The sequence below is a fragment of the Lepisosteus oculatus genome, chromosome 14, assembly GCF_040954835.1.
Source record: "Lepisosteus oculatus isolate fLepOcu1 chromosome 14, fLepOcu1.hap2, whole genome shotgun sequence".
Taxonomy (NCBI): Eukaryota; Metazoa; Chordata; class Actinopteri; order Semionotiformes; family Lepisosteidae; genus Lepisosteus; species Lepisosteus oculatus.
This window is the reverse complement of record NC_090709.1, coordinates 55046071-55058419: the sequence shown is the minus strand read 5'-3', so window position 1 is coordinate 55058419 and position 12349 is coordinate 55046071. Positions and strand designations below refer to the sequence as shown.

General features: G+C 42.5%; 1 protein-coding gene and 2 non-coding genes across 7 annotated transcripts; 1 reads left to right on the top strand and 2 right to left on the bottom strand.

Annotated features, from left to right (window-relative positions):
- Positions 1-1583: 1583 nt before the first annotated feature.
- trnat-cgu (transfer RNA threonine (anticodon CGU)) lies at positions 1584-1655 on the bottom strand. Its single transcript has one exon. It is a non-coding gene; the product is annotated as a tRNA-Thr (tRNA).
- A 713-nt stretch (positions 1656-2368) lies between these two features.
- On the top strand, positions 2369-2462 carry trnai-uau (transfer RNA isoleucine (anticodon UAU)). The gene is made up of 2 exons: positions 2369-2406; positions 2427-2462. It is a non-coding gene; the product is annotated as a tRNA-Ile (tRNA).
- A 2754-nt stretch (positions 2463-5216) lies between these two features.
- LOC138243230 (uncharacterized) lies at positions 5217-10548 on the bottom strand. Of its 5 annotated transcripts, XM_069198752.1 has the most exons (7): positions 9970-10548; positions 9331-9399; positions 8507-8701; positions 8187-8406; positions 7162-7785; positions 5793-6774; positions 5217-5619 (listed from the first exon to the last, which is right to left on the bottom strand). In XM_069198752.1, exons 5-6 carry the CDS (start codon positions 7438-7440, stop codon positions 6118-6120), a joined length of 936 nt encoding a protein of 311 aa, XP_069054853.1. In that variant the 5' UTR covers positions 7441-7785; positions 8187-8406; positions 8507-8701; positions 9331-9399; positions 9970-10548; the 3' UTR covers positions 5217-5619; positions 5793-6117. The 5 variants fall into 5 exon arrangements, with proteins under 5 accessions (XP_069054853.1, XP_069054858.1, XP_069054852.1 ...); XM_069198757.1 differs by lacking the exon at positions 9970-10548 and having other exon boundaries at positions 5793-6771; positions 9331-9653; XM_069198751.1 differs by lacking the exon at positions 9970-10548 and having other exon boundaries at positions 7162-7500; positions 9331-9653.
- Between the last annotated feature and the right edge of the window lie 1801 nt (positions 10549-12349).

The window sequence follows — 12349 nt, the reverse complement described above, 5'->3', positions numbered from 1 at the left end:
GAGTGAAATGGTCTGGTACGAGTCCTAAGTTTGAATAGTTCAAAATAGACGAAAAAGGGTAATTACAGACTCTTTCGAAATGTAAGAACATTAAAGCTGTGCGGACCTTATCTTGATTTACCTAGTTTAATCGTTTTCAGAAAGTGTAATTGTATTATTTTATGTACCCTTGACGATTCTACTGATGTTATAAGTGCTCTTGTTTATATTGAATCTATTTTGTTGTTCAAATAAAAAGTAAAAAAAAAAACATTCCGGATGCGTCTGCTGTAAAAATAAAATGACATCAAAGGCGTTGTACGTAGAGTTCTGAAGCCGGTTCTACAGAAGAACTAGCTGAGATGAAAAGCTCGATATTCTACTGACAGGGCTATTCCCATCAACTCAGTTTCTTTCTGAAACAACGTTTTCCAAGAAAAACTTACACTTTGCAAAATTTGAAATAAAATACTTGCTTAAAAGTGCAGATTATTTTTTTCCCAAAAACTGTAAAAGGAGAAAACCGACCCGTTGGAGTCTCTGTCGTACCATTGCTCAGTGCGGTCAGGTCGGGACTAAAACAATAGTAAGGTGCTGGTTCAAGCACATCTAGGCACGACTTTCTCACTTTTCCATCGTGAACATCATCTAGAGAAAAAGTGGCATGTAATGTTTAATACATTATTAATAATTTGAGGGAATATAAATGCTTTGCATGTATCGAATTACAGCACGTAACAACTGAGTACCTGAGTCGATATCACCGGGCAATTTCCAATAACGACCAACATCAGACACTTCAAGAAAAATAAGATTCCATATCTTGGAATGTAGGGCGGGAGAATTCATTTATACTCCTGTTGCATCTTGAGCTAAACTTTTTTAAAAAAAAATACGACGCAGATTTGCTCAAGATACTTGTAATCGCCTTAAAGAGAGTTTTCATGAAAACGTACATCGGCTAGCTCTCCACTGTTAACTGACAGAACTTTTGAAGAAACTGTTCTTATATAAGCAACATTCAAATTACACATCTTAATGACAATGAAGGGAAATCTATGGAAGCCCGTTTCCGCCAGGGAGTAAAAAAAACGCGCTATGGTATCTCATTGTATGTCCTTTTTTACTTAAAAAAAAGTCTACTTTAGCTCAGCTGGCAAGACCTGGGTTCGAGCCAATGCAGTGAGGCACGAACTAGGGTGGGAGCTCCGATGGCACAAGCCCTAGAACCCGAATCCGTTACAATAACAAAAGGACAGACATTGAAATATGGGCTATTTCGAAGTCCCAAATGTGAGATATAAAGTCGGAATTCTGAGTTGCTAAGTCGGAATTCTGAGATACCATAGAGGGTTTTTTTTTTTACTCCCTGGCGGAAACGGGCTTCCATAGAAATCCGGGTTGTGAATAACAACTGTCACTACACACGATTGAGTTCTTGAGGTTGGCACCTACGACCACTCAGCCATCCTGACAAGCAGTGGAGGATGCCCGTTACTTTGTCAAAGGATTATTAACTACTTTTCTTTTCTTATTATTACAGAGATTTCTACATTGCAAGACAATTGACGATTTAGATAAAGGTATGTCGTGGTAAGCAAACCAGGCACGGACGGGGTTTGAACCCGCGCTCTTCGGTTTACGAGACCGATGCCTTACCACTTGGCCACCGCGCCAGTTGACTTTCTTTCCCATCAAGGCTAATACATTTTGAAAATAAATAAAATAAATATTTGTGCCGAATTGCAATGCAGGAGAAGTAAAACAAATATGAGCTGGCTTCAGACTCTGCTTATAGCGCCCGTCAAATAAAATAGATATTTTATTTTTACAGGAAGACGCATTCCGAAATGTATCTCTGCAGTTTTAGAATAGTTTTGAATGGCATATTTTATACAACGCACAAACCGTATTCTAATTGCAGACTGCAGATCTGTGCAGCAATTGTACTACATTTCACTGTGATTCTGAAATACTTCTAGCAAACATATTTAGGTTTCCTTAAACTTTTAATAAAAAACGACTTTCCTTTCAATCTCTGATGTCACTGTAAACCCGGACGTGATGTTCCGCAGATGTGCAGTGTGCCTTCTTTCTTATTCAGGTTTACTGGATTTTTTAAATGAAAATACAAACCCGACAGTTTCAGACACATGAATGTCACTACAAATGACAAATTTGTAGTGTAAATCCGCCGGGCTGATTTACGTGTTTGACCATCTCTCTCCTCCCTCTTTTGCAGTGAGCACTATTTTTTCATTTTCTTCCCTTGTAGTTTCCTCGCTCTTTTACTGTCCCTTTCTCCCACGGAGAGACGGAAAACATGCCGAAATCGTTTTCACCCTGTGTTTGTGCAACGTCAGTGTGTGAAGGGACAGTTGTCTCCGCGGCTCCAGTGGCGCAATCGGTCAGCGCGCGGTACTTATACAGCAGTGCACAGCGGAGTCATGCCGAGGTTGTGAGTTCGAGCCTCACCTGGAGCAGTGTAGCCTGTCTTTAGCTACTGAAAGCAACTGTCCACTTTAGATACTGCTACTTATAGGTCGTCCTTAACACCTTATCTAACGGGATTGTAGCCTGTTAGGTATTTGCTGGAGATCCGATCTAAATTAACATCAAAGGAACAGATAAAGGTTTATTCCACGTCACAACCAAAGAAGGGTCCACGTTGTGTTACATTCTCTTTTCAGCATGGAATAAACCTATACTTTTTCCTTTGCAGCTGACACACGTCACTACTTAAATTCCCATCAGCTGTGGACCCCCAGCTGATCTGTACACAGATAGATAGAGGAGAGGTCTACTGGGACTAAGGAAGCCAAAGTATGGGGTACCAAAGACTTGAAAAAGCTCTCACATTAGATTCTGTGTTTTCGCTGTTTCCCAGATTTTTTTAAATGTTCTTTTTGTTTTCCCTTAAGTATTTTTTTATTTTATTTTCTGTAGTCGTTAGACATTACTGTGGGACTAGTTAACTTAAGTTCTTACATTGTACCTGAAATTACCACATGAACTACTACTCTGTTTTTCCTTTTTTTTAATAAAGGCACAAATGCTGTTTTTTTTTCCTTGTGGCTGATTGGCAATGACCCTACAACGGGTCATTGCTACGAACCTGGCTACTGAAATTTGTCAGCAGCTCTGTACTAAACCTGTTCTCAATTGCAACAAACCTAAAATAACATCTGCTGCCCATTAGATCTTATTGATGTAGGAGACTAACTTAAGCCACCTCTTCACAGGGTTTAAGTAGCTCAGTAGTGGAACAGTTGATCGCTTTTGAACTGTTCTGAATGTAGTGGAAATAATATGGTCACAAAGTAAAGAACATACAGTATTCACCACTCGCTTGAAATATTTAGCTAAAATTGTTTTCTAGACACCACAACTATTCACAATGAATTTGATCAAGACATGTCTTTATTAATAAAAGTGTAATTTATTAATAATTAAGATTAATCCAAACCTTTATTAGTAGCTGTATTACCGGTTAATCTGATGAGAATTCAGAACATGAGACTCTCGCTCAGTAAACACGCTTTATCGTTTACTGAGCTTTCGATGAACGTCTAAGTGAAAGACAAATTCACTATTTTCACTTTTTGTTTAAAGAACACTTTTATCACATGTTCTGCACTCCCGATGGTGTTTACCAGTGCTCTTTCTACACGCCTGATTTGAGCGTCTTTACAGAGAGCCTATTTGGAAGCCTCACATATGCAAATGGTGACACTTTATTTTCGCTCCACATAAGAAACTCATAAATCTTTGAATGATTTCCTCTTCGCCTGCAGCACTAGCATTTGTCTACAGTTTGTGGCATCTTTTCAACACAATAAATTTCACCATGGACTGAAAGATCAAATGGTTTTGGCAAAAGATAAGGAGATCTCCTGGCCTGTAAGGGATCAAACCCACAACCGTGGAGTTATTAGAATGACAATCGATCCAACTGAGCTACCTGACCACATACAAGTGAGGCTCTCTGTGCAGCATAAAATTTAGAGAATTATTTTTCCCTCTGAATTTAAACCCTCACAATTATGTGTACTGGCTTTCTGGAAGTGGTGGATATAATGAAGAAGAGATCAGCCTCTGTGATGCAATGTGATGCAGTGTCAAGTGACACTGACCTTCGTTATACTGTTCCCTGCTGCATTTTAACCTACTGGGGAAATATTGGTATCCATGCATGAAAGTTTTCCTCCTTGTCAAATTATTTTCAAGCACATTTTTGTTGTTGAAAATAAACCTTGTGGATTTACATGTTGTGTCCCTCTTCTGTTAGTGTCACCCAAATTGATACATTGTTCTCTGGCGATTCTTCAGATCATACCATTTTGTACAATACTGTATCAGTATTGTAGAACTCATCTCATTAAAGAAAATAAGGCTTTTTTTGTATATTTTATTATAATTGTATTTATATGTGGAAATATGTTATTTTAATATCGACATGTAAATTTGAAAAATTATCCCCCCCCCCTAAAAGCAGGCAGCCTAACATTTTCAGCTGACAAAAAATTATATGAATTTTTAAAGATCCAGACTGAAAGTTTATAAAATATAGTTTTACACTATATGCTGCTGTTTTAAAAGTATTCTTATTTTACAGGTGCAACTGTGGTTAACATTGCTGCCACGCAGTGCTGGAGCTCTGTGTTTATTTCCTGACGTGTTGTTCTATCTGAGTGGAGTTTGTATGTTCTCCCCATGTTTGTTTGGAGTTTCCGCCAGGTGCTGCAGTTTCCTCCCACAGTCCAAAAACATTGTGATATCATTTTAGGAAGTGAATTTCATGATCGTAAGTTGTCTAATGTCATTTTGTCACACCTGTCAAAGTGTGAATTGTTTGAACTTTCATCTTTCCTGTCATTTGAACCCAAATGCCTCTGTAACAATCTGTAGTTAATATTTCTGCAGTTTTAAGTGAGGTAGCGATGCTGTATATTTCAACGAGCCGTCCCTTCTTGCAAGACAAGGACCCTTAATTTCTCTTGATTTGTAGGGAAATGTAAATAACACTCAGGATGTCTCATGTTGTGTCTGGATTTGTCCACAGTGGCTTTTCTCCTTTGTGTGGTCCAATGTATACATATTACTAACAAACATTTAAGTTTCCCTTTCCATTGGGGTTGATATTTTCATTGTGAGTTGCCAAGAGCTCCTTCATTTTTAATTGATAGTTTTAATATAATAAATTAGACATTATATGCACATAAAATGGTTCTAAAAAGTTTATTGAAAAAAAACTTCAATAAAAGTAATAAAAAATCTTTCCCATCAAAAGTTTTACATTCAGAATTTACTTCAAGGAATGGTTTAATTTCTTATTTCTGAAACATCAAATTATAGAAAGAAGAAAGAAGTGGGATGTTCAAGCCTCCCTTTTGTAAAACACAAGCTGCAGATACAGACATTGAGGAGAGTGTGGAGTGAAGTGGACTCAGGTCACAGTGTCAGTGTGGAAACAGTGGAGTGAAGTGGACTCAGGTCACAGTGTCAGTGTGGATCCCATCCCTGAACAACCTCACCCACACTGAGTCCCCTGTCTGTAGTCCCCTTTACCTGAAGTGGGGTCTTTCTCAATGTCCCCTGGATCTCTGTATCCAGAGGGCGTCTCATCAGAGAGGAGTCTCCCTGTGAACAGACGAGCAGGTCAGTAATGGCTCTGACACAGATTGGCCTGTCAGATACCTCTTCTCTCCCAGTCAGTATTTATTTGCTGGTGTGAAATTAGGTTGAAACTAATGACAAAGGTTAGTCCAGGTTGGTAAAGGGTGTACTCCTGCATCTTATTTATAATAACTCACCTGACAGCGTCTGGACTCTGGGGCACACTATTTTTCCAAAACTCTCCAGCTCTCCATCTTCTCCTTCAATTGTTGCTTCTCCAAAACTCTCCTCCTTTCCTCCTCCTTCTTCAGCTGTTTCTTTACCTTTTTCACAAACTCTCCTCCTCTCCTTCTCCTCTTTTGCTTGTTTCTTCTCCTGCTTCTCCAACAGTTTCCTCCTCTCCTTCTTCTCCTTTGCCTGTTGCCTCTCCTCCTCTTCCCAAAATCTCCTTCTCTCCTTTTCCTCCTTTGCTCGTTTCTTATTCTCCTCCTTCAGCTGATTCCCCCTCTACTCCTCCTGAGCTCACCTCCATTCCTCCTTCTCCTTCTGCCTCCTCTCCTCCTCCTGCTGCAGGCGTTTCTCCAGCCCCCGGGCGTAGGCCTTCCACCTCTTCTGCTCCTTCTTCTCCCATCTCACCTCCTGCTTCTGCTGCTCCCTCCTGTTCTCCTCCGCCTCCTGGGCACGTCTCCGCTCCTCCTTGTTCATGGTCCTCCTAATTGCATCTGCTGCCTTGGTGCGTCTCCTCTCCTGCTTCTCCTCAGTGTTCCTCCTCTGCTCCTCCTTCTTCTCCCGTCTCCTCTTCTCCTTCTCCAGCATCTGCCTCCTGTCCTCTCCCTCCTTCTCCCATCTTCTCTCCTGTTTTTCAAACACTTTCCTCCTCTTCTCCTCCACCTTCATCCTCTCCTCCTCCAGCTTCCTCCTCTCCTTCTCCTCCTGCACCTCCTGTCTCCGATCCATCAACCACCCTTCCTGCTTCTGCCTCCTCTCCTTATCCCGCTCCTGGGTGTTCAGGGACCGGTGCCTCCCAACCCGGACATTCCTGACTTTCTCCACTGGTGCCGCTGTCCTTTTGCCCCCTTGCGGCTCCTTCCATCTCTTCAGCTCTGTAGTGTTGCTCTTATCCTCATCGACCTCGGAACAGCACAGCATCTTGTTGAAGGAATGGGAGGAGCTGACCTGCTTTGAGAGAGAGGAGTTAATATAGACACACTGACTGGACACTCCAGTACATGAACACTGCACTGAGAGAGAGAGGGGTTCATACAGACACACTGACTGGACACTCCAGTACATGAACACTGCACTGAGAGAGAGAGGGGTTCATACAGACACACTGACTGGACACTCCAGTACATGAACACTGCACTGAGAGAGAGAGGGGTTCATACAAACACACTGACTAGACACTCCAGGACATGAACACTGCACTGAGAGAGAGAGAAGGGTTCATACAGACACTGGACACTGGACAGGAGTAAAGAGAGGATCAGAGCATCACCCACCTTCTTTTTCTTCTGTCTCACAGGAGGTGGTGATTGGACACCACAGTAAAGGTTCACTCCTCACCTCTCCTAGAATCACAGGAGCTACAGGGTCCTCTAGGTGTCTCAGCACCTGTGTTCTGACTTTCAGCAACTCTGGAGGCCTCTCTTCAGGACTTGGACCTTCCTGACTCTCCTGATTCCTCTGCCTCTTCTTCTTCTTTTTCTTAGTCTTCTTCACCTCAGTCTTCTCCTGGGAGGTGATGGGAGGGAGGCGAGGGAGGGGTCTGGGGACAGGCAGCTGGCTGGACAGTGGGGCAGTGACCTGGGGCAGGTCAGTGTCAGGATTAGAAGAGGTGGACATGTTGTCCTCTTCATCTTTTTCAGGGCTGACTTGGAAAGCACGCCTCTTTACACTTGGACACTGAAGACAGACACAGGTCTTTGCTGTTGGGGTCAGTTCTTCTTATTCTTAATATACCCTCAGTACATGCATTGTGACTGTAATAAGAGTCTGCACAGTTGACTCTACACAAGGACAGAGGGGGCAGCATGGAGCAGTCGGCAGGGAGTTTAATGAGCTCAGCGGCGTCAAAGGTGAGTGTAGAGGGAGGGCCCAGGGGCACTAATACTTAGGTCCAGGAAAGGAAGGGGTGGACAGCTGGTTCTCTTTGAAAGCCTATTCCACCTGGATAATGGGCTGTGGAGGCTGAAGACACACAGCAGACCTTGGTAATGGAGACACCCTTCACTTCTAATTCTATAAGGTCCACATGTACTGAGTTTCACCAGGTGAGTCTGCACAGTTTGTCCAATAAGATCCTGGACAAGTGTGTCTACACAGTTTTTTAAGTGTTTGTACAGGGGTGAGTCTATACAGTGTGTTTAATAAGAGTCTAAACAGGTCTGTTTATATAGTGAGTCCTAATAAAAGCTTGTACAGTCTATACAGTCTATACAGTCTATACAGTGTGTCCTATAAGAGTCTGTACAGGTGAGTCTGTACAGTGTGTCCAATTAGAGTCCATACAGGTGAGTCTATACAGTGTGTCCAATAAGAGTCTGTACAGTTAACTCCACACAAGGACAGAGGTTCTGTTCGCTTCTCACCTGTCTCGGAAGCTCAGGAGCTCTGACACTCCTTAGAGGAGGGAACTTAATGGGGGCAGCATGGCACAGTCAACAGGGGTTTCTCTGAGCTCAGCGGGGTCACAGGTGATCGAAGAGGGAGGGCCCAGGGGCGCCAAGATCCAGGAGAGGGAGGGATGGACAGCTTGTTTTCTTCAACAGCCTCGCCCACCTGGATTGTGCGTCTCCTGTGCTGTGGAGACTGAAGACAGAAGACCTTTCTGTTCCTGCCGAGTCCCACAACAGGTCAAACTGTCCTAAGACTACTACAAAGAGAAAAAATAAACCTGCTATTCACAGACCTCAGCTACAGGGACTTCCAGGTACTTCTGCAGGATGAGGTCGACGTCAATGTCGGCTGCAACCTGGTGGAAGCACTTGCTCACCTCGGAGAACTCACACCTGACCTTCGTGTTTTCAAAGTAGGACTTCAGTGTCTCCACCGCCTCTTCGTAGTTGTCCTGCTTCATGATTCCTGTGCCCTGGAAGGGAAAATCCTAGGAAAATGGGGAGAGAGAATCAGGCAAGATGTCCTGACCATGTCTGCAGTCGTCAAACCAAACCTCCATTATATGAGCTTGTGTTGTCTGTTGTCTTCACTGTTTTAATTTTGGGATTTGGTAAAATTTCTTATCATATCCTCTGTGAAACTTCACTAACTCAGTACCAACTCCTGTACCAGAGAGAGAGAACAAAGACAGTGAATCATCATCATACCTCCACAGCGCCAGACAGGAGATGCAGCCTAGGGGTGGAACTGTGGTATCTCTAAAGCCAAAAGAGAGGGGGAGGGGGGGTCACCCCGATGTTAATAGAGCAAATAGAGAGATGGGGTGTCACCCTGCTGTTGCCATTGATGACCAAGAGTCTCACTACCCACTCTATGATGTCCCCTAGTGTTGATCTGTAAGTGGTGTGTCTTTCAGTCACCCACTTGAAATAACAGCAGGCTGGAGTCCCAGCCCAGCTCCTGTATCTCTCCCCTTGGATCTGGGAGATTTCCAGGTTGAGTGGGGTGATGCAGATATCTTGGAAAGCTGAGGGGTCAGGAGAGTCACCCCAGCCCCTGTACCGCCCCAATACCACAGTGCAAGCTGGACAAGGGGGAGGGGTTTCTGGGACTCACCAATCCCACATATGCTGCCTCTGATCCAAACTTGGCTAGGACCTCATCGTACAACTCCAGGCAGTCCAGCTGGATGGAAGACATCGCATTCTGAGCCCAGGTCCGCACCCGGCTCTCCTCAACCTAGAGCAGCCCCTCCAGTTCGACCCACAGGCCCTCGCCGAGCCACCACAGGGCAGCCGGGGCCTTACCTACACTCTTACCTACAGTTACACTATAACTAACACTTACACAAATACTGCCAATATTACAACAGTAACACTGCAATTAAGGCTTACGGTATCATTATTACTAACAATAACACAAACTTAGTTGTACACTAATAATACCAATAATAACAGTAATACTATCAAAAGAACTAACATGACAATGAGTATTAATATTCTGACACTAACACTATGATTATCAGTAATATTAACATGAATACTAACATTAAAACTAAAATTAAAAGTAGCTCTATCATCACTAATTCTCACATGAATACTAGTATTCAGTAGTACTATCATCATTAATACTCACATAGACACACAGACACTACACATACTCATGGACACACACCCACACACATCAAACACTCACAAACACCCACAAACCCACAGACACCACATACGCTAATAGTGATAAAAACACAGCACTCACAGATTTCTGTTCGTTGGTCTGGACTCTAGAAAGTTATAAAGTGCTCTAGAAATTTGCAAGCGACTCTGGACCTCAACATCTGTTGAAGGGTCACTTCTGTCAGACACAGCATTGGAGCCCAAGCCCACCTACACACACACTGACAGATATACACCCACACATTCACACACATTATGACATACTGACAGACACACAACCACACACTCACACATATTCACACAAACACTACACACACTCACAGATACAAACTCACAGACACACATTCACAGACGCACACAAACACACAACACACACTCACAGGCACCACGCACATTTATACACACAATCAGACACTCACACACATACAGTACTCGCACACATTCACAGACACACACATACACACTGATAGACACCACACACTTGCAGACACACACCCACACACTAACAGACACACACCTGCACAATGACAGACAGATCACACTGACAGACACACATTCACACACTGACAAACACCACACACTCACAAACACCACAAACTCACAGACACACTCTACAAACACTTATAATAACAGTAATGCTATCACTAGCATTAGTATTAAAACTACCAGTTGAACTCTCACTAATATTCACATAAATACACTAGCATTAGTATTAGTTGCTGTCCGTGACGTCACACCACACTTTGTGACAAAGGCGAGACATCTAGCCAGGCACAGTGACCTGCCGTGTGTCGCCATGGTTACCATACTTATGATTTGTAAACAAATGGAAAATGCATTTAAACTGTTACTTACACAAATTTATTAACTTTGAATATAATTTTCTAGCTCTAGGATACAATTCCTAAATAATAATTTGAACAAATCATTCTTTAATTTCAGATTGAACATTATTAACACTAAACGCATGTTAATTAATAGATATTGACTCTTTTCTAGATTTTTAAATGGGTCAAGAACGGGAAAAGAATCAGTGCTCACCAATCGGTGAACTTAATCGATTATTCTACGGCTTTTTAGTTGAATTAATTGCTTGTCGATAGATAAGTGATCAATAACTCTCCCGCGGTCTCGATCTCTGATTCCGGCGCTCTGCCTGGTGTCTGTGACATCACAGCGCTCTTTCTGACAGAGCAGAGCTGGAGGAGACTTCTGTCCGGAGCCCGGGGGGCTTTTCTTACAGATATAACATCTCCAAAAACAAAACACACCGCTATTAAGAGAAGCGATTCATAACAGCAGGAAGAGGAGAATGACAAACTTAGAAATGAAATTCATTAAACACTAACAGAAAAAAATGTTTACTTCACAGAATAATGCGTTATAAAGCATACTCCTGTGGAGCAGAAGAGAAAGAGAAGGAGCACAGGTCTCTATAATAAGTGCTTTTAAGCGTTTTACACGAATCTCCATAGAATAGAAGCCAGGAGGATCAGACTCCTGATCCTGGAGGTTGAAGAGCAGCTCTTGGTTTTATTTTTACTCGATCTCTCAGTTCCTCAGCCAGTTTGATTATTTAATTAACTATATAACTGTTATCAGACTCTGTTTAACTGTATATTTATAAGACTCCCCATGAGAGACGTGTGGGAGACGCTGAATCCCAGGGCTGGTGTGGAATCACACACAGACAGGTCTTCTGTGTGATCTGAGTCCCACTGCTCAGAGCTACAAACTTGTCAACTAGTCACTATTGTAGACACGACCATCAGTCTGCTGCTGCTGATAATCATATTACACTTATAAGAGTGGCAATACTGCTGTTCATTAAATAAGTAAAAATAATAAGAGATAATCCCATATTGCTCAATTGTCAGTCAAACACTTCTGACAGATAGGCTTATTCCATGCTGAAAAAAAGAAGAAAGAGAACACAAGGTTTTGGCTGTGGAGCCTTCTTCAGGTGTGAGAGAGACAGGGCAGTAGGCAAAGGTAAAGTAGCGGGAGAACAAAGGCTGGGAGGGAGGAGGAGTGAGAGGCGGGAGCAGGGGACAGAAAGAGAGGCCAATCAAAAGGTGTGAAGTCAGAATAGATGTAGAGAGGTGTGACAGAAAGAGGGTCTTGGAACAGCTGTGAAGAGACAGAGTGCTGGTTTAGTGAGAGAAGCGGGCAAGTGGCCCAGGGAGGAAGAGATTTAATCTGTTTCTCTACTGTGCATGTTTAAATCCACTTAATATTGAATATTAATATGGAATTTTACAACTAAGGCTAAATTTTGGAAGCTGAAACAGAAGTACTGTATAGTACAATTTTGTTTTGATTTGAACCGATGTTTGCACCACAATAATCCATTCGTCGTCGAAAGAAGCAAAGGCAGATGTGTTTTGAATCTCACGATGATCCTGTTCTCAATCCAAAAGAAAGGTTTAATGTGATCCCACTAGAAAAAGAGTCAATTTCTA

What these genes read in the sequence shown, in the direction of transcription:
- LOC138243230 (XM_069198752.1), bottom strand. Translation starts at nt 7,440, where the DNA reads ATGTCCACCTCTTCTAATCCTGACACTGACCTGCCCCAGGTCACTGCC. An exon ending in CTCCTGTGATTCTAGGAGAG is followed by an intron (nt 6,775 to 7,161) that starts GTGAGGAGTGAA and finishes TCTCTCTCAAAG; the next exon opens with CAGGTCAGCTCCTCCCATTC.